Here is an 18,562-nt window from a genome sequence, read left to right on the forward strand (position 1 = left end):
CCTTTGCCTCTTTCATTCCACTTGCTCCCCGAGAGGACAGCCAGTGATTATACATGGTGTTCCATGTATAAACAAACATGTTCTTACCCATAAGCCCATACCCATAAACATATCTAAACAAACATGCTTGCTCTGATATATGTTAATTAAACACTTAACATTAACTTGGGAGGGTTTTTGGGGGATCATTGGGTGACTCTGTGTGATATTGTGATTTATATAAATACATATTTTGGTCTTCTGACCACATTTCTGGCCATAATTCCAGCTCACAGCTTCCAAAGCCCTTGGAATTTCCTGAGCGATAAGAGCAATAGGAGAATCTTTTGTTATAATACTTGGTTTCTTGTCCTCAGTTCTTGAAATCACTTCAGAGCCATAAAGGTGAAATGGGTGTCTTGTGTTATTCATAACAGGCCCCTTTCAACCACATCTCAGTTTATGTTAATAAGATGACTTTTGGGAATACTCTAAAGATGAGGGAGCTGGTTGCCAGGGGAACCAGCCATGAATAGAGGGTTGGAAATTTCAGTCCCATTGCTTGATTTCCCAAGAGGGGAAAGGGGCTGGAGGTTGACTCAATCAGCAATGACCAATGAGTTAATCAATCATGCCTATGTAATGAAGCCACCATAAAGAAACAGAAAAAGACAGGCTTCAGCCAGCTTCCAGATTAGGGAACCAGAATGCTTCTGCGTGCTGCCAGGCCCTAAACTTCAGGAGGACAGAAGCTCCTTTGTTTGGGACCTAGTCCTGTATCTCTTCATCTGGCTGTTCATTCATATCCTTTAATATTCTTTGTAATATGTCAGTCACCTAGTGAGTAAACAGGTTTCCTGAGTTCTGTGAGCTACTCCAGTAAATTACTTGAACCCAAAAAGGGGATCATGAGAACCTCTGATTTATAGCTAGTCAGTCAGAAGCACAGGTGACAACCTGGACTTATGGTTGGCTTCTGAATATGGGGCAGTCTTGTGGGGCTGAGCCCTCAACCTAGAATCTGATTCTATTTCCGGGTAGTGTCAGAATTGAGTTGAATTGTAGGACACCCAACTGGTATTTGGAAATTGCTTGGTGTGGGGAAAAAACCCACACAATGGAATCGGGTCATCTTGTGTATTGGCTTGATACAATTCCAAATCCACTTATTTATGATTTAAGTTGTTTAATCTTTTTTTTTTTTTTTTTTTTTTTTTTTAAATAGCAAAGACGAAAAAAAGATCGTTTGTAGAAGTAAAGTTGTTTTGATGTAAAAATGAAGGAAATTGTGTTAGGATGTCATCATCTCATCTGTTATCACAGCAGCCCAGGTGCTAAGCGGCCACTCTGGGGGCTTATGGGTAAGAACATGTGGAGAAGCAACTATGGCAAGGGGACTTTTGGCTATAAATACTGAGAGTCTGTGAGGACTATTAGAGAGTTTTCGGTCTGGAAAGGCGTCCCTTTGCTGACCTAAATAGCTTTTTGAAGACCCTTGGAGCAATGGCTTCTGTATTGGAGAGGCTATTCCTCGTAGATGGTGGCAAAAGCCACACAGTGGCCCTGCAAAGATCACCCTACCCTCCAATACCAGCACCACCATCTCCTAGAAACATGCTCTAGCAACCAGTGACTTTCATTTTTGCACTGGCAGCTGTCAGTCAGCTGGTGGTTGGTTAAGCTGGCTCTTCCGAACGCTACTCATATAAAAAGGTACACCTCATCTAAACTTGGACTTTATTCCTTCCATCTCTCCTTGCCTGGAATGATAGTATAATTAATCTATCATTGCTTTGGAGTATGTTATTTCTTTATTGGCTTATTAAGAGACATTGTCCTGTATGTTATTGGCTTGTGAATTTCCCACAGCGAACCTATGTTAAATAAACAGCTGGCCAAGACAAATTCAATCTTGGAGCATAAATTGCTGCCCCAAACAAAACAGGTGCAGAATTGGAGTTGTAACCTTAAAAATCCAGCATCCCTGAGGATAAAATTTTATGTAGCAGTATTGCTTGAGAGCCTATGAGATGTGCTGAGCACTGGAAATGAGCAGGACAGCTTTTGGGGGGATCCAGACAAATGGCGAACTGCATGCTGTGCAGCTGTGAGAGGATTCGATGTGGGGTGCCAAGGAAGCACATAGGAACATGGTGTGATCAAATGGTGGGAAGAGGGAAACTGCCTGAAAACCAGTAGGGTTTGTGGGTGAGAGGAAAAGCATGAGAGGAGAGAGAATAGCATGGTCAAAGGCCATGCTATTACTTGGAAGTAAGAAGCGACGTGACCCTCAGGGGAATGGGAGGTCAGTACTTCCCAGGTGGCTGCTGTGGTAGCGCTGAGAGCAGCAGTGGACAGTAAGAGCCATCACAGGAAAAGATGTGGTTCCATTATAAAGACAAAGGGAAAACACTGAGGAGTTGACCTCACGAGAGTGGTGATGAGAAGTCGGCTTTCTGGAGATTAAGCGGGTGTGGTACAGAGTGAGTTAGAGGGGTAAGGATTTGGGGTGTGGAGGTTGTCACGGTACTGAGGAAGGGTGATGGGGGACTTAAGGGAATGGCCTTGGGATGGAGACAAGCAGAAAAATGGGAGAGATGCTAGGGAGGCAGACATGTGAGTGAGGACTTGGAGAGAGAAATGTGTGACAGGACTATCCTTTTCCTGCTTTGATTTCTTGCTTTCTGAATGAGCAACCCTGAGGGGAAAACCACAGAAGGGCAGGCTGAGGAAGGGGGGCGGGGATAAGACAGGATAGTCAAACCTCCCTTTGTGTTTCTGTGAGGCCAGAGACTTGGCAGAGTGTGAAACGGCCCCAGGGTTTGTTTTCTTTGTTTTTCAGTAGAAATCTTTCCTCTTCCTAACTCCCCTATATTACCCTGTGTTAGAAACCTACTACCCTGTAGGTTCGTATGGGACAGGGAGACAGCCTCTGAGAAGGGCAAGGTGGAAATGAAGGACCCTGTGCTTCCAAGGTGAATATTCCTTAGCAAGTCTGTAGTGAGTGGAGTCAAGACCAGAACCCACGTCGTCCCTCTGACTCCCAGCCCAATACTCCTTCCAGCAGGCTGAGAGCCCCCTTGCCTTCTGAGCTGTGTCACCTCTTTCTCTTCCAGTCCTCAGCTCTACCATGTAGGCTCCCTCTGCACAGACCTTGAACATTCTGACTATATTATGAGTTGAATTGTGTACCCTCCCCAATTAATCTGTTGAAATCCTTACTCTGACTACCTTAGAATGTGACCTTATTTGGAAACAAGGTCATTGCAGATGTAGTTAGTTAAGTTAGGACCTAGTCATTGTGGAGAAGTTTGGGCCCCTAATCCAATATGATGGACTAGTGTCATTATAAAAAGGAGAAAATTGAACACAGCACACACACACACACACACACACAGAATGCCATGTGAAGACAAAGGCAGAGATAGGGGTGATGCCAAGGAATGCTGACGATTGCCAACAAACACCAGAAGTTAGGAGAAAGGCACGGAACACACTTCAGCCTCCCAGCCCTCTGAAGGCATCAACCCAGCTGGTACCTCGATTTTGTGCTTCTGGCCTACGGAATTGTGAGAGAATAAGTTCTAAGCCACCCAGTTGGTGGTATGTTGTTATGGAAGCCCTACACACTGATACAGATTGTCTGCACTTCTTTGCTGGTCAGAGTTTCACAGTGACCCATGGGGTCACTCCACAGGACAAGGCCACAGCACAATGGGGTGACGGTGAACTGATTCCCCTCGGGCTTAGTGCTAAACCCATCAGCACTTTCCCCTCTTCTTGTGGACCTGCTGCTTCCTGAAGGCCTACCTGAAATTCTCCAGTGATAACGGATACATTTGAAAGGTTTCATTTCTAAGGTGTGAGTTGCCATTGGTACAAGTAAGGCTGTGTGAGTGATCATTTTTTTTTTTTTGGGGGGGGAGATTAAGAAACAAGAAGATCCCTAAATTCAGACCCTGTAAATATGCTATATCTGAAATATTTGTTAGTTGCTGAAGAATACATACAGATATGTGTGTATATCTGAGTGTATAATATGCAATATAGAGAGACACACCAATGTAATAGAATACTTGCTGTATATAAAAATTTATATACACATGCATCCTGAATTTGATCTACACTTAACATTCTCACTTAAACTTCTCTCCTACATGTTAATCATAAAAAGATACACTGAACTGTTTATATGCTCTGTTTAAACCTTTTCTTGGCAGGATTCTTTGGACCATAGGAGAATGTTAACAGTGTATCCAGATGCACATATAAAAGTACTTACCAAGGAACATTTCCATAACAGATGCCTTCATAGTGAGGACAACAATCCCCATAAATATCAAAACGGCGCCCTGGGGAGGAAGAAACAATAACATCATCATCTTTCAGCCAAGGGTTCTTTCTGAATTGGATGCTCGGAGTGTGGGGTGGGGCTGCTTCATGCTGCATTGCCCTCTGGAGTCAGGATTTAAGCTGCGAGCTCATGGAGATGGCAGGGGCTGGTGTGCTGGTACCGAGTCCATTCTTGGTTAGAAAACCTAGTCTAGCCACCAGCCTTCTGTTCTGTAGAAATTTGGTCTTTACTTAGAACCAAAGAGGAAATCACTTGACAGTTTCGAGAATATGTTCAACCAGTCTCAAATTATGACAAAAGCCACACTTATGATATCAAGAGAACATTTTTAGATTTCAAATAATTCGTTCATCATTCGTCCAATAAATATTTATTAAACTCCTATGAGAATGCTAGGTAACGTTATGTTAGGTAAAAGGTGATAAAAAATGGAATTGAAAAAAAGAATTCTTGGTCTTAAAAGGTGTACAGTTTAATAGAAGTGGGAAAACATACGTGGACACAGATCACCACACCATCAGAGAATGTGCAAGCCCCATAAGGAGTATAAGGGGAGTTTATAGAGCAGTGATTCTCAAACTTTGCTACATATGAGTGTCATCTGGGAGTTTTAAAGGACCCTGATGCCCAGGCTGCACCTCAAACCAACTGACTCAGAATCTCTTGGGTGTTGGGTGTAGGCGTTAAGCTTTTAAAAACCTCCCCAGTTTGAGAAACAGCAGTGTAGAGCAAAGCTTCCAAAATCTTAATGTGCCTATGAATCACCTGGGAATCTTCTTAAAATACAGATTCTAATCTGGTAGGTCTGGGGTCGTGCCAGAGATTCCCCAAGAGGCCAGGGAAGTTTAGAGGAAGGAGAGCTTATGTCAGCCGTGGGAATAAGAGAAAGTCTCACAGAGGTGGCAGCAATTGGGTCAATTTTGAAAGATGAACCAAGTTTCATAGGGGAGAAGTGGCCCAAGTGGCAGAACAATATCGACAGAGGCTCAGAGGTTGGGAAGCACAGTGGATACCAAGATGCTGTTGACTTATAGGGGGTTGCCCCCCTTCTCGGAAGGCTATGAGGAAACCTGCCACGGTTTATTCAAACCACCACTAATTGAACATATACTGTGACTCTATATTGTCTCGAATCCTCACAGTAAGCCAGCATGGTAGGTTTTATGATCCCCAGTGGGCAGATGAGGAAACTAAGGCTTAGAACAGTAAAATGTCTTGTGCACCCATGATGACCAGGAAGTGAGTAGGATTAGCATGGAGGGGGGATTAGGTGGAAAGGCTGTGCCCTGGGCACAAGCAATAAGGGAGAACATCGTGGGAAGTACAGACTTAAAGTCTGTCTGCTTTTTATGATCCTTATAAGCCAGCAATTCTAAACACTCCTCCCCTCTGGGGCACATGGCTTCCATTACATGCCCTCCCCCCAGGGCCCCTGCTGTGTGGCCTAAAACTGTCATTCACAGTCCTGCTCTCCTCTATGCTGAGTGGCAAGCCAGTAAACTTGCTCTCTGAATAAAAGCCCTGACCTGTAGTGTTTGTGGATTCCTGTGGTGTAAATCCTCTCACCATGGCTGATTTTAAAGCCACCAAAGTGATGTCACTGGATAGAGATTTGAAAGAGATAAACACTACCTGGTATTAACTAGGTCCAGTATAAGCTTATGTCCAATATTTAGATACAGTCCTATGCACAGTTTCTTAACAAAAAACAACTATTAGATGATAGTTGAGGTATTAATACAAGTACCTGATGCAATTAACTTAAACTGTTTAATATATGGAAGGTTTTGTTACAATGAAATTAGGCAGCAATAGTAACCCCTAATGGAACTGATCACTTTGCTAATTTCCAGCAATAAATGCAATTGTTAAATTTCCCAATTAAGGCAGTTGACCACTGGTTAAGTCATAGACAAATAATAGAAATTGAAATAAAATACATACAATCTACTTGGCAATTTGATACTTAAATTGCTGGGTCATATTTTGAAAATAGTGGTAACAAGTACAATTTTTTCTTTTTTTACTAACTTGAGATATTCCAGAACAACTAACACGTTTTCAGGCCTGAAAATTTAACTTTCCTACGGGATAAATGCACTATGTCCAGCTTCCCTTCTGGATCCACCTAACCAGCCCCACCAATGGCTGTTACCATTCAGCATTGCAACTTTCATCTATGAGTCATTTTTGACTTCCCTTTCCCTCATACCCACATCTTTTCTATTAGTCAAGCCTATTGGCTCTACATTCTTCTTCATATATTCAGAATCTGACCATTTCTCATCATCTTTACCATTGCCACCTGGTCCAGGCCACGCCTACTCTCTCCTTTGTTATTACAATTAGCCTCCTAACTATGCTGTCTCCTCCTTCCTCTGCTCTCTACCGTCTAAACAGCAGCCAGCACAATCCTATTTGAAGTAAATCAGTTCATGGCATTCTTCTGGTCAAACCTCTACAGTGGTTCCCCACTTTATTTACAATGAAAGCCAAGTCTATACAAGTGATTAAGACTCTGTATGGATTGGCCACCATTGGCCCTTCTGACCTTATTTCCCGCTATTCATCCCCTCACTTACTAAGCTTCAAATACATCAGCTTCCTGGATGTTTCTGGAACATACCTCTCACCTCAGGGTCTCTGCACTTACTATTTATACTCTCCCGGGGTGCCCTCTCCCCAGATAAAACCATGATTTACTTCTTTGTTCTTTCAAATCTTTGCTTAAACATTATCTTCTCTTGAGAATTTCCCTAACCACCCAGTTTAAAATTGTAATCCCTCTCCTACCCACCACCAAATGGTACCCCCTATCCTTTTTCTACTATCTTTTTTTCCCCATGTCATTTTTCACCTCTGACATACGCTATGATTTGCTTATTATATGTATTATTGTTGGTGTTCTCTACTGGAATGCAAGCTCCATGATGGCAGGGATTTTTATATGATTTTTTTTTTATGTGCTCAGTAAATATATGCTGAATCAATGAGTGAGGAATTAGGACTCTTTCCTTTCCCTAGGAAATAATAATAATAAAAAAGGAAACAAACAAAGGGAAGACAATCTTATGAATACACTAAAAACTACTGAATTATACAGTCTCAAAGGTGTATTTAATGTATGTGAATTACATTTCCATAAGTATTACTGATAGTCAACAAACAAACCAAAAGGGAAGATGGATTGCAGAGAGAAGTGCTCTCAGATCTGTCCTACAACTTTAGAAGACACAATGGACCTGACCTTGACATGCTGGGATGGATGAATAAAAAAACAAACAAAAAAACCCAGGATTCCAGGAAACACATGATCCCCAGAGGAGATATCTCCCCAGTGCTGACTCAACAGTAATGGAACCTGACCAGAATCATTCTGGTCTTTTGGAATCAGAATGTTTGAGGCTTCTTTCTTACCACTTCAGTTTCTTTCCTTGCTCAGTCCTTTTACTCACACACTAAAAATGTAAATGCGTCTTTTGACATATGTGAAAAAAATTCAAACCCTCTCTCAGCTTTTCAAGAAGTTGGGGATGAGGACAGCTACCAGCACTGTTAAGCACTTCTTGCAGGTGGTTCAATATCCCGAAATTGTGGGGTACATAGTACGTAATGCTGGAACCTTAATTCCTCATGTGCTCACCAGGGTTCTAACAAAAATGGAACAATGGGGGTTTGCAAAGGGTGTATTACTGATTCATAAATTTATGGATTGTGCCATGAGATGTAATATAGAGTCCTGAATATGAAGGTCTGGTGAGACAAATGAAGCCTGATTGTGAAATAAAAATACACGTTAATGCAAGTAGAGTAGCCAGCCAATTTAATTAGGTCCTTTATTGCCCAGAGTTAGAAAAGAGTAAGGTGGTAATAAATAATAGTATCACATATTTATATGGTTTTTCCCTCCATTTTTTTTATTGTGGTAAAATACACAAACATAAAATTTACTATCTTAAGTAATTTTTAATATTAACCATTTCTAAGTGTACAGTTTAGCAGTATTAAATACATTTATAATGTGCCATCATTACCACCATTCAGCTCCAGAACTCTTTTTATCTTGTAAAATTGAAACTCTATGGCCATTAAACAATAATTCTTCATTTTCCCCTTCCCCCCCAGTCCCTGGCAACCGCTGTTCTGCTTTCTGTCTCTATGATTTTGACTACTGTAGTACTTTATATAAATGGAATCATATAATACTTATCTTTTTGTGATTAGCCTATTTCAAGTAGCATAATGTTCTCAGGTTTCATCCATGTTACAGTGTATGTCAGAATTTCTTTTTAAGCCTTAATAATATTCCATAATAAGTAGATACCCCATTTTGCTTATCCATTCATCAGCTGATGGACACTTGGGTTGCTTCCTTCCACTTTTTTTATTGTGAATAATGCTGCTGTGAACTTGAATGTACAAATATCTCATTGAGATCCTGCTTTTATTTCTTTTGTGTATATACCCAGAAGTAGTATTGCTAGGTCAAATGGTAATTCTATTTTTTATTTTTTTGAGGAAACTCCATACTGTTTTCCAGAGTGGATGTACCATTTTATATTCCCGCTAACAGTGCACAAGCGTTCCAATGTCTCCACATCCTTGCCAACACTTATTTTCTCTTTCTTTTGATAGTTATCATCCTAATGGTATGAGATAGCATCACTTTGTGGTTTTGATTTGCATTTCCCTACTGATTAGTGATGCTGAGCACCTTTTCATGTATTTTTGGCCATTTCTATATCTTATTTGAAGAGATGTCTATTCAAATACTTTGCTCAGTTTTTAATCAGGTTGTTTTTATTGTTGTTGTTGAATTTTAGGAGTCACCTATACATTCTGGATATTAATCCTTTAACAGATATATAGTTTGCAAATATTTTATACCATTCTGTGGATTGCCTTTTTTATTTTGTTGATAGGGTCATTTGATGCACAAAATTTTAAAAATTTTTGTGAAGTCCAATTTGTCTATTTTTTCTTTTGTTGTTTAAGACTTTGGGTGTTATATCCAAGAAATCATGGCCAAATTCAATGTTTTGAAGCTTTTGTCCTATGTTGTATTCTATGAATTTTATAGTTTTAGATCTTACATTTAGATCTTTGATTCATTTGAGTTTATTTTTGTATATGGTGTTAAGTAAGGGTCCAATTTTGTTCTTTTGCATGTGGATATCCACTTTTGCCAGCACCATTTGTTGAACAGACTGCCTTTTCTCCATTGAATGGTCTCGGCACCCTTGTCAAAAATCACTTGACCATGTATGTGAGAGTTAATTTCTGGGCTCTCTATTTTATTCCATTGGTTTATATGTCTGTCTCTATGCCTGTACAACACTGTTTTGATTACTGTAGTTTTGTAGTCATGTGTTAAAAATTAGGAGCAGTCCTTTAGCTCTCCTCTTTTTTCCCCCCCAAGATTGTTTGGCTGTTCAGGTCCCTTGAGATTCCATATAAATTTTGGGGATTTTTCTATTTCTACAAAAAACATCATTGGGATTTTGATAGGTATTGCATTGAATTTGTAGATTGCTTTGTGTACTATTAATACCTTAACAATATTGTCTTTTAATTGATAACATAGGATAGGTTTCTATTTATGTCTTCTTTAGTTTATTTCAATAAAGTTTTGTAGTTTTCATTGTATGAGTCTTCACCTCCTTGGTTAATTAATTCCTAAGTATTTTATTCTTTTTGGTGCAAATGGACTTGTTTTCTTAATATCCTTTTGGATTGTTCATTGTTAGTATATAGAAATACAACTGATTTTTGTGTGTTTACTTTGCATCCTGCTACTTTGCTGAATTCATTTATTAGTTCTCAAAAATTGACTATGTAGTTTTTAGGATTTTCTGCATATTAAATCATATCATCTGCCAACAGCATAATTTTACTTCTTCCTTTCCAGTTTGGGTGTCTTTTATTTCTTTTTCTTGATTAGTTTCTCTGGCTAGAAATTCCAATACTTTGTTGAATAGAAATGGTGAAAACAGGTATACATCTTTGCCTTGTTTCTGATCTTAGAGGAAAAGCTTTCAATCTTTCACCATTGAATGTGATGTTTGCTGTGAGTTTTTCATATATGGCTTTTATTATGTTGAGGTAGTTTCCTTTTATTCCTAGTTTGTGGGTGTTTTAATCATAAAAATGTGTTGAATTTTTTCAAATGCTTTTTTTGCATCATTTGAGATAATCTTGTGTGGTTTTTCTCTTTCATTCTATTATCATGGTGTATTACATAAGTTGATTTTGTATGTTCAACTATCCTTGCATTCCAGGAATAAATCTCACATGGTCATGGTGTTTAGCTATTTTAATATGCTGCTGAATTCAAATTTGCTAATATTTTGTTGAGGGTTTTTGCATCAATTTTCATAAGGGATATTGTGTTGATAAGGAAAACTGTAGTTTTCTTGTAGTATCTTTGATTTGGTAGCTGGGAAATAGTGGCCTCATAGGATGAGTTAAGAAGTATTCCCTCATCTTCAATTTTTTGGAAAAGTTTTGAGAAAGATTGGCGTCAGTTCTTTAAATATTTGGTGGAATTCATCAATACTCTTTTATAATTCTTTCTGTTTCTATAATTTCTATAATTCTTACAGTTGTTGCTTCAGGGAAAAGAGAACTGGGTAAATGGTGATCAAAGATGGGAGCGAGTCTTAAAGTTTTGTTCTATTTAAATGCTTACCCTGTGCACATATGTTAATTAACCAGAATTTAATAAAATGGTTTCTTGGGAAGACTTAACATATACAGACAATGTTGATATGAAATGGGGAGCTATAGTAATTTCCTAACCCACTCTTTTCTCCTAGCTTTTCTTGCTCCAGGTCACCCTTTCTTGCAGTTGGAAAGAATCAGCTTCCTAAAGCACACCTCTGATTATGCATTCACCCTCTCAGAATTGTTTTTCATAGTCCACTCATTCTCCACAGAATAAAGCCCAAATTCCTTAGTGAGGCACTAAAAACTCTTCATGAAGTGGCCCAACTTACCTTTTAAACCATCTCACTGCAATTCTCTTCTGTAATCCTCTCTTCTGACCCCCACACACTCAAGGATTTTGGTCTTTTCTCTATACCCTGTAAATCAGCGTCTTGGCTCAAGCTCTTATTATTATTCTAGCTGGAATACCTTACTATAACTCCATGTCTGTCTCTCATAGCCTATCCATCTTTCAAGGCTCAGTTTATGGGCCACCTCTTCTATGTAAATCTCCCTGATCTCCTAAAGTCAAAATTTCATCTTTATTCATACATCCATTTAATCATTAAAAAAAAAATTGCGTGTGTGTTCTGAGCTAAGCAGAGAGGAACAAGATGCAGGTCCTATTATCAAGTTGCTCTGAGCCTTCTAGAGGGAGATTGATGTGCACGCATCGTAACTAACATTGATTGAGCACATATTGAGTGTCAGTTATACATTAACTCACTAAATCTTCACAGCAACCTGATGAGGTAAAATTAAGGCTGTTTCTTGCCTTAATTTTAGAGGTAAGGAATTGGAAGTATGCAGACATTTGGTACTTTGTCCAAGGTCACAAGGCTGGAAAGAAGTGGAATTGGAAAGGAAACCAGGCATTGTGAGTCCAGAGGCCCTGAATTTGCCTTCTACCACTTGACTTAGCTGTTTCGGATAAGCAAGCACACTGCCCTCATCTACATTCTGATTTAATTGGTCTGAGTTGGTATCAGTACTGTTTTAAAGCTCCCAGGTGACTCCATTGTGCAGCCAGAATTAAGAACCTCTGCTGTCGAGGATACAGTGATGGCAAGAAGGGTAGATGGTGAAATGGTTTTGGGCATGGGGATTAGAAGAGGCTTGAATTAGTTTAACTGGCAGGGTGGAAAACAATGAGTGGTGCGGGAAGGACAGGACACAGGGGACAGCATAACTTCAGAAATTGGGAGCTGCTCAGCCAGACTGGGAGATGAATCAGAGTGTTAGAGAGGAAAGAAGGGGCTATGTCGGCCTTGAATGTCATGCCTAAAGAATGTGAAATTGATCCTTTAGGCTATAGGGAGACATGGAAGGCTTAAAAATTATTTTTGCATTCATCATTTTTAATAAGCCCTCTAGAGGCTTACTTGAGCCACTCAGTTGCAGAAATATATGTCCTAGTTGATGTGTAGGGTTTATATAATGCTAGTGTTTGTCTGATCTATGATGCTACATGGGGAAGCACCTAACAATACTCTTTGTCCATGAGGCAGAAAGAGCCATTGTCCATCTGGAAACATTTAGTAGTTATGAGAGGCTTGTGCTGTATTTCCAAAATGCCAAGAATCCCTTGAGGACAGGGATCTCTGAATGGGGAGAGGCCACATCTGCAGCCTTGCTTCCCCATCTCTGTAAAGCCTCAGCTGGTTGTTAGTGGATGTGGGTTTTTCTGGTAAAGATGGAAGAAGGAAGGCTGGTACTAGGAGGGGCTTTTACAATATGGACGTGGCTTGGATCTGCATAGAAACTTTTACATAGGTCATATTCCTCTGGGCTGGGTCTCAAACATTGCATTTCCTTTTGCCATGACACCAGTGGTCACTATTATAATCCCCCAGGTTTCTATGAAGGAAAGAGAGAGAGAGATACAGAGAGAGAGAGAGAGAGAGAGAGAGAGAGAGAGAGAGAGAGAGAGAGAGAGAGAGAACGAGAACCAGAGAGGAAAGTGGTTTTTCTCTTATCCCTTATTTTTCTTCTCTTTCCAGTTCCTTCCAACAGCAAAGTGCAAGCCAAATAAGCAGGGAAGGCAAAGGAAATTTTGTATTTTCCCAAAATGTTGGCTCCTAAGAATGCACCAGGCTACTTAAAGATGTCCTCTGAGCCAGGCTATGCGGACTGGACACTGTTGCTTACCTAAGCAGAGCACTTTCTTCTGCCCTTACTCCTGCCGAATACAACCCCAATTTGGTAAAGGGAATAAATGTACGCAGAAGAAGCTGATCCATTCCCAGCTCCTAGAATGGGTATAGATTCCAAGTCTAAGCCAAGGATGGCTCTCTCTCTCTCTCTCTCTCTCTCTCTCTCTCTCTCTCTCTCTCTCTCTATATATATATATATATATATATATATATATATATATGTATATATATATGTATATATATATATATATTTATAATATATATAAATATACATATATATGTATTTTTATATATGTATTTTTCTTTCTTGCTGGTGGTTGCTTGAGTGTTTGAGCCCATCAGCACAGTGCCCTCTCCAAGGGATGGTGACTAGTTCAAGGGTGGGCTGTGTCGTGAGTTGTATCAGACAGAAAGACTTTATTCCTTTGTTTCTCAGGGAGAGGTTGCCTTGCCTCTCTTGTTGGAAATGAACAAGCTGTAAAGTCTTTCTGTTGTTGGAAATGAACAAGGGGGCAAGTTGTTCTAGGTATGCTGGCAGCCATCTTGTGACCATGAGATAAGTCAGTCTGAAGAAAAAGCCAACACAAAATGGAGGAGGGCAGCTAAGTGAATTACAGAGAAATGGAGCTGGAGCTTTGACTATCTTATGTCTGGAGGCTGGGCCCACTTCTTGACCACTGTGATGTGAGGTAATGAACTTCCCTTTCAGTTGGGCTTGCAGCCAAAAGACTATTCCTGACTTTCTAACTCATAGTGCCTATCCATATATTGATTTAAATTAGAGAAGATAGTAATAATAATAATAATAATAATAATAATATAGGTTTATACCAGTCTGCAGTGTGTTTTCTCAACAACTTTCTTATCTGGACCACCTACAAAACTCTTGAGGAAGTAGAACGGACCTTATTATTCCTATAATTCTGAGCAGTGAAGTGACTTGCCTAAGGTCACACAGCCCAGATCTCTATTTTAATTTTGTGCTCTTTTTACTATATCAAACTCCTCATGTAACTGTTACTGTAAATTCCAAATGATTCCATGATTTATTATATAACATTGTAAAATAGAAATTCCACATATTTGTATAGTACTTTTCACTTTTAAAAGCCTGGTTACACCTGTATCTTTAACCTCACACAACTTCTGAAGTAAGAGTCTCAAATATAATGCTCAGGTGCAGAAATAACAATTGCTGAAATTAAGTGACTCTGCTGGTTATGAGCTTATGGTCTAGCAAAAAAAAAAAAAAAAAAAAAAGAAGGATAACTTAAGTCAATCAAGATCTCCCTTGGGATTTTGGAATCGGGACCCAGAAAGCCTTGAAAACGACAGGAGCCAAGCTGACAGCCGTATGGGCCCTGAATAAGATGTAGAAGATGAGGGCAGAATGAGATGGAGAAGAGAAAGAGTGTGGCCCTGGGAGAAGCAACGAGAGCAGACGCCTTATTTTCTGGCTACTTCCCAGGTCCCATTTCCAGTCTGAAGGAGGTCCAGCTGGACTAGGTCTCCTGTGCGTGACATAGATGTTTCTCGGCCCTTTTACTCCAGCCAGTTTGAGTTGGTTTCTGATCCTTGAAGCTTTGATTAAAACCCTTTTCATCTTTGTTGTTTTACTTATCTCCTGTTGCCCTGAAATGATTCACAGTAAAATGAAAACACTTAAAATGAAAAGGGCACATGTGCTTGTCTTTTGGTAGCATCAAGGCAGGGGTTGGAGAGCTGTATCTAGCTCAGGAGCCAGGCTCTGGGAAGAAGTGTGACAAAGAATCTCATGAGCTGTAGCAGCCACTGAAAAGGAGAAGCAACCTACATACCTGGGACACTCTGGGAGGAAAAGAATGGGGGTGGATGACTTTGAGACTATGCTATAAAAGGGGGTGACCTTGAGACTATGCTATAAGAATGTGGAGTTCCTGATATGTTTGTGGTTATGGTTCACAATCATGGGTGATTTTGCTTCCCAGGAGTGATTTGGCAATGTTTGAAGACATTTTTGGTTGTCACAACGTGGGGTAGGGGATGCTATTGGCATCTAGGGATGCCCTAAACATTCTACAATGCACAGCATAGACCTCAAAAGGAGGAATTATCAGGCACAGCATGCTGATAGCGTCAGAATTGACAACCTCTGATTTATGAAAATGTTTAGCTCCAAATATATTTGAGATCGTTATGCGTATTGACATTTCAATCTAGGAATTTTCCATAAATATTATAGGTAATTTTTTTGATGACTAAGTAGTGAACTAGTCAGGATCCCTTTCTCCAGGATCCTTTTTGATCACCACATATAGCTAGGGCAAATCCTGAAGCAAAGGTATTCAGTCCTGGGTCATTGGGTGGATTAAAGAGCCCAAGCCTGTGTTCAATGACAGATATGTGCCTATGCCATTTGGTGCATTGATCTATGTGGCATGTTTCTACATGTCAGGAAACCAAAAAAGGAAAGCCTTTTTTGGTGCATGTGTTTCAGACCATCATTCTGTACCTTATTAAGAACCCGACATATGGTAATGTTTACCACATCCACCAAGGGCTCGACCAATAGTGATTTCTAGTGAGGCTGCAAACAGTAATTACGTTTCTGAAGTGGTAGTTTAGATCTTATATTGCCAGTGGGGAAAAAATACTAGTTTTCAGTCATGCCCCCAAATGGGCTCTAAAGAACTCCTTCCAAGAGTTATTTATCCTCTGTAATGGAAGGGGGGCACAAATAGCAGTAAACCTGGGGGAAGGGGTGAGGACCTCAGTAAAAGATGGGGAGAGCCATGACTGTTTCTCTTAGTTACTCTAGAAACCTTGTGCAATTTCAAAGATTCTCATGGAGCTTTGGAAGATGAATTTCTCTCATCCGAAGCTTCTTTACCTAATGGATTTGACACTGTGGATTAGCGCTGTCTCCTCCCAGTGAGTTTTCTCCCTTGGGCATTGAGGTTTGTGGTTGCCAAGGGGCTGTCCACTGTGAATTTGGAGTTGGGTATTTGCTTCAGTCTGACTGTGATCCCAGAGCCTTCACTGCCTGAACATTCTGTTCTTTTCAGTCTGCATTCAATTCTGAGGCACAGAAAAACACTTTTTTTTTTTTGCATTGGCAGAGCCTGCCAGCTGAGGTAGGAAGGAAGATGAGGGTGTGTCTGTAAGATCCATAGCATCTTCCTGTCTGCCTCTTGGTAAAGAGTGGGTTTGTCTCAGACAATAGGGTTCCAGCAATCCCCATGCTGCCAAGAGGCAGGCGTGGGGCTGTGGGTCAAAGCACATTCTTGAATCCTAGCAACCAGAGGCTTAGGGAAATAGAGGGTCTAGAGGAAGGCAGTGACTGTGGCTGAGCAACTGAGGGCTATGGAGGATTAAGTCCCAGAAATTGGAGGGGACCAGCAGAGAGAGGGGCATTTCAAAGCAGGAGATCCGGATCTCCAAAGGGTACCACACAGCCTCATGCTCCGGAGGCCCTCTCTGGACCCTTCCCAGCTGTCTAGTGGCCTGTTACACAGAATGGGATTGGTACCTTTGTTCTTCTTCATGGAAAGTTTTAGAAGTATAGAGGCCACTTCATTAATAATAACTACCATTTACTGAATGCTTGCCATATGCTGCACACGGCATATATGTGATCTTATTTAATTATTGTGGTGATCCGATCAAGTAAGTACTATTATGCCCACATTTTTATTAGTTGCATGTGTACAAAACACTGCAATAGTTAGACATTTATCATTTATACCCCTCACACAGTGATAATCCCCCTCCCCAATCTATTTATTATGCCCATTTTTTTAGAGTAGGAAATTGAGGCTTAGAGAGCCTTAGTAAGCTGTCTGAGATTATAGAATGAATATGGAGAAGAAACAGAATTCCATTCCTGGCCTCAAACATTTCACCCCATTTTAACACTCTACAGGATGGTTTCACCTTTCTTTTTGCTTTGACACATATATCCTGGTCTTTTTGAAATACTTGTTGACAATAGTTAAGACACACACTGTAAAATACATACATTGTGTAATAAAGCAGTCTTAGTTATAAGGTCAAGAGATTTTTTTTTTTTGAGTCATATTTGGGCCTGAACTCATTCACAGCTTTCTGTCGCTCACAAATGTTATTTAGGGTAAAGTGATGCACGAGGCATATTTTTAAGTTTAAGCAGGAGGAACACACCCATCTAAACAGACATTTGAGTGTATTGTAATTGACTGTGTAGGGATGTTAAAATGGGATAGCCCTTTGTGTCAGCTTCAACTGAGACTATGTGTTAACTACGTCCATGTTCCGAAGTGGTCGCGGAGCCTCCTCTCACTGTTGCCTGAAGGGGGTGGGTGTGGAGAGACCATCTGCTGAATGGGGGCAGGGGGAGGAGGAAGGAAAATGCCAACAGCTTTTCCTAAAGTCCTTCCTGCTCTCCAGTCTCCAACTGCCCTTCAGCTTCTAGAACCTCTGGTACAGTCTGGTAGTCAGCTGAAGAGCCTGGTTCTTGGCTACCTCCTTTGGAAGTCCAGCTTTTTTGCCCAGTAACCCCATTTGAAACTACTGAGCAGTGGTGTCCCTTGGGTTTAGGGCAGAATGGGCGGGTGCCTGACTCCCCGGTAAGATATCTACCAGACAGGGAGTAGCTTGTGGCAAATGAAACGACCTTGTCTGCGAGTCAGTCTGGTGTCCCTTTAGGTCTTGCCCAAGCTGGGTGCAGGGAGGGCTGAGGAGACCACAGCAGAAAACAGCTGGCGTTAGATCACCCATCGCTCAGGGGCTGAGGAAAGGACAGCAAACACCCAGCCAGAGAAGATTCTTATGTAACAGCATCCGATGACTGCAGGTGAGGGGTCCCCAACAAAATGGGAAGTGTCCCATGTGCACAAGAAACAGCTGTAAATTCCTGCCAAGCCCAGCGAAACTGGATGTCAGCTCACAACAGCACCAACTAGTAAGGCCTTTCTGTCCCCTTTACCTTTCCTGTCTGTGCCCACTGCAACTCTGGACACGAAGAGATTGTCATTAGCAGCCAACGGGAAGAGGGGTAAAAGCGCAAGGCAGAGAAAGAGAGAAAGCAATCACCCCCCATTCCCGTTGCAGAAAGCAAGCCTGGAGGTGAGGGGTGAAACTTGAAACTGTGAAGGACATTTTAAAGTTTTTAAATATGACCTAAGTATTACGTCCACATTAATGACTGAACTGAGATTGTTTGGGGATGTAATACGAGCAAGGTTTTTTTAAAAACTCTGAGCGTGATCTGAACTATGAAGGGACCTACTCAGATTTCATCCTGGGCAGAGGCAAGAACTGCCCACAGATAGGGTGTGAGGGGCAGTTGGGGGCATCTGGGGGCAATAGAAGCGCATTAGGATGGCTCTCTGTGTCTGCTTGTCCAAGTACACCC

The 18,562-nt window shown here is 40.8% G+C and overlaps 1 protein-coding gene across 2 annotated transcripts in view; it reads right to left on the reverse strand.

Annotated features, from left to right (window-relative positions):
• VIT (vitrin) overlaps positions 1-18,562 on the reverse strand; it is a 99,660-nt gene that overhangs the window by 73,611 nt on the left and 7,487 nt on the right. For both annotated transcript variants that reach the window (XM_019741949.3, XM_088796218.1), the window contains exon 2: positions 4,262-4,331. In XM_019741949.3, the coding sequence (XP_019597508.3) occupies positions 4,262-4,313 (52 nt within the window). In that variant the 5' untranslated portion in view covers positions 4,314-4,331. The remainder of the gene's footprint in view (positions 1-4,261; positions 4,332-18,562) is intronic.

This window comes from Rhinolophus sinicus, chromosome 2, assembly GCF_057876585.1.
Source record: "Rhinolophus sinicus isolate RSI-liver-muscle chromosome 2, RSI-T2T, whole genome shotgun sequence".
NCBI classification, from domain to species: domain Eukaryota; kingdom Metazoa; phylum Chordata; class Mammalia; order Chiroptera; family Rhinolophidae; genus Rhinolophus; species Rhinolophus sinicus.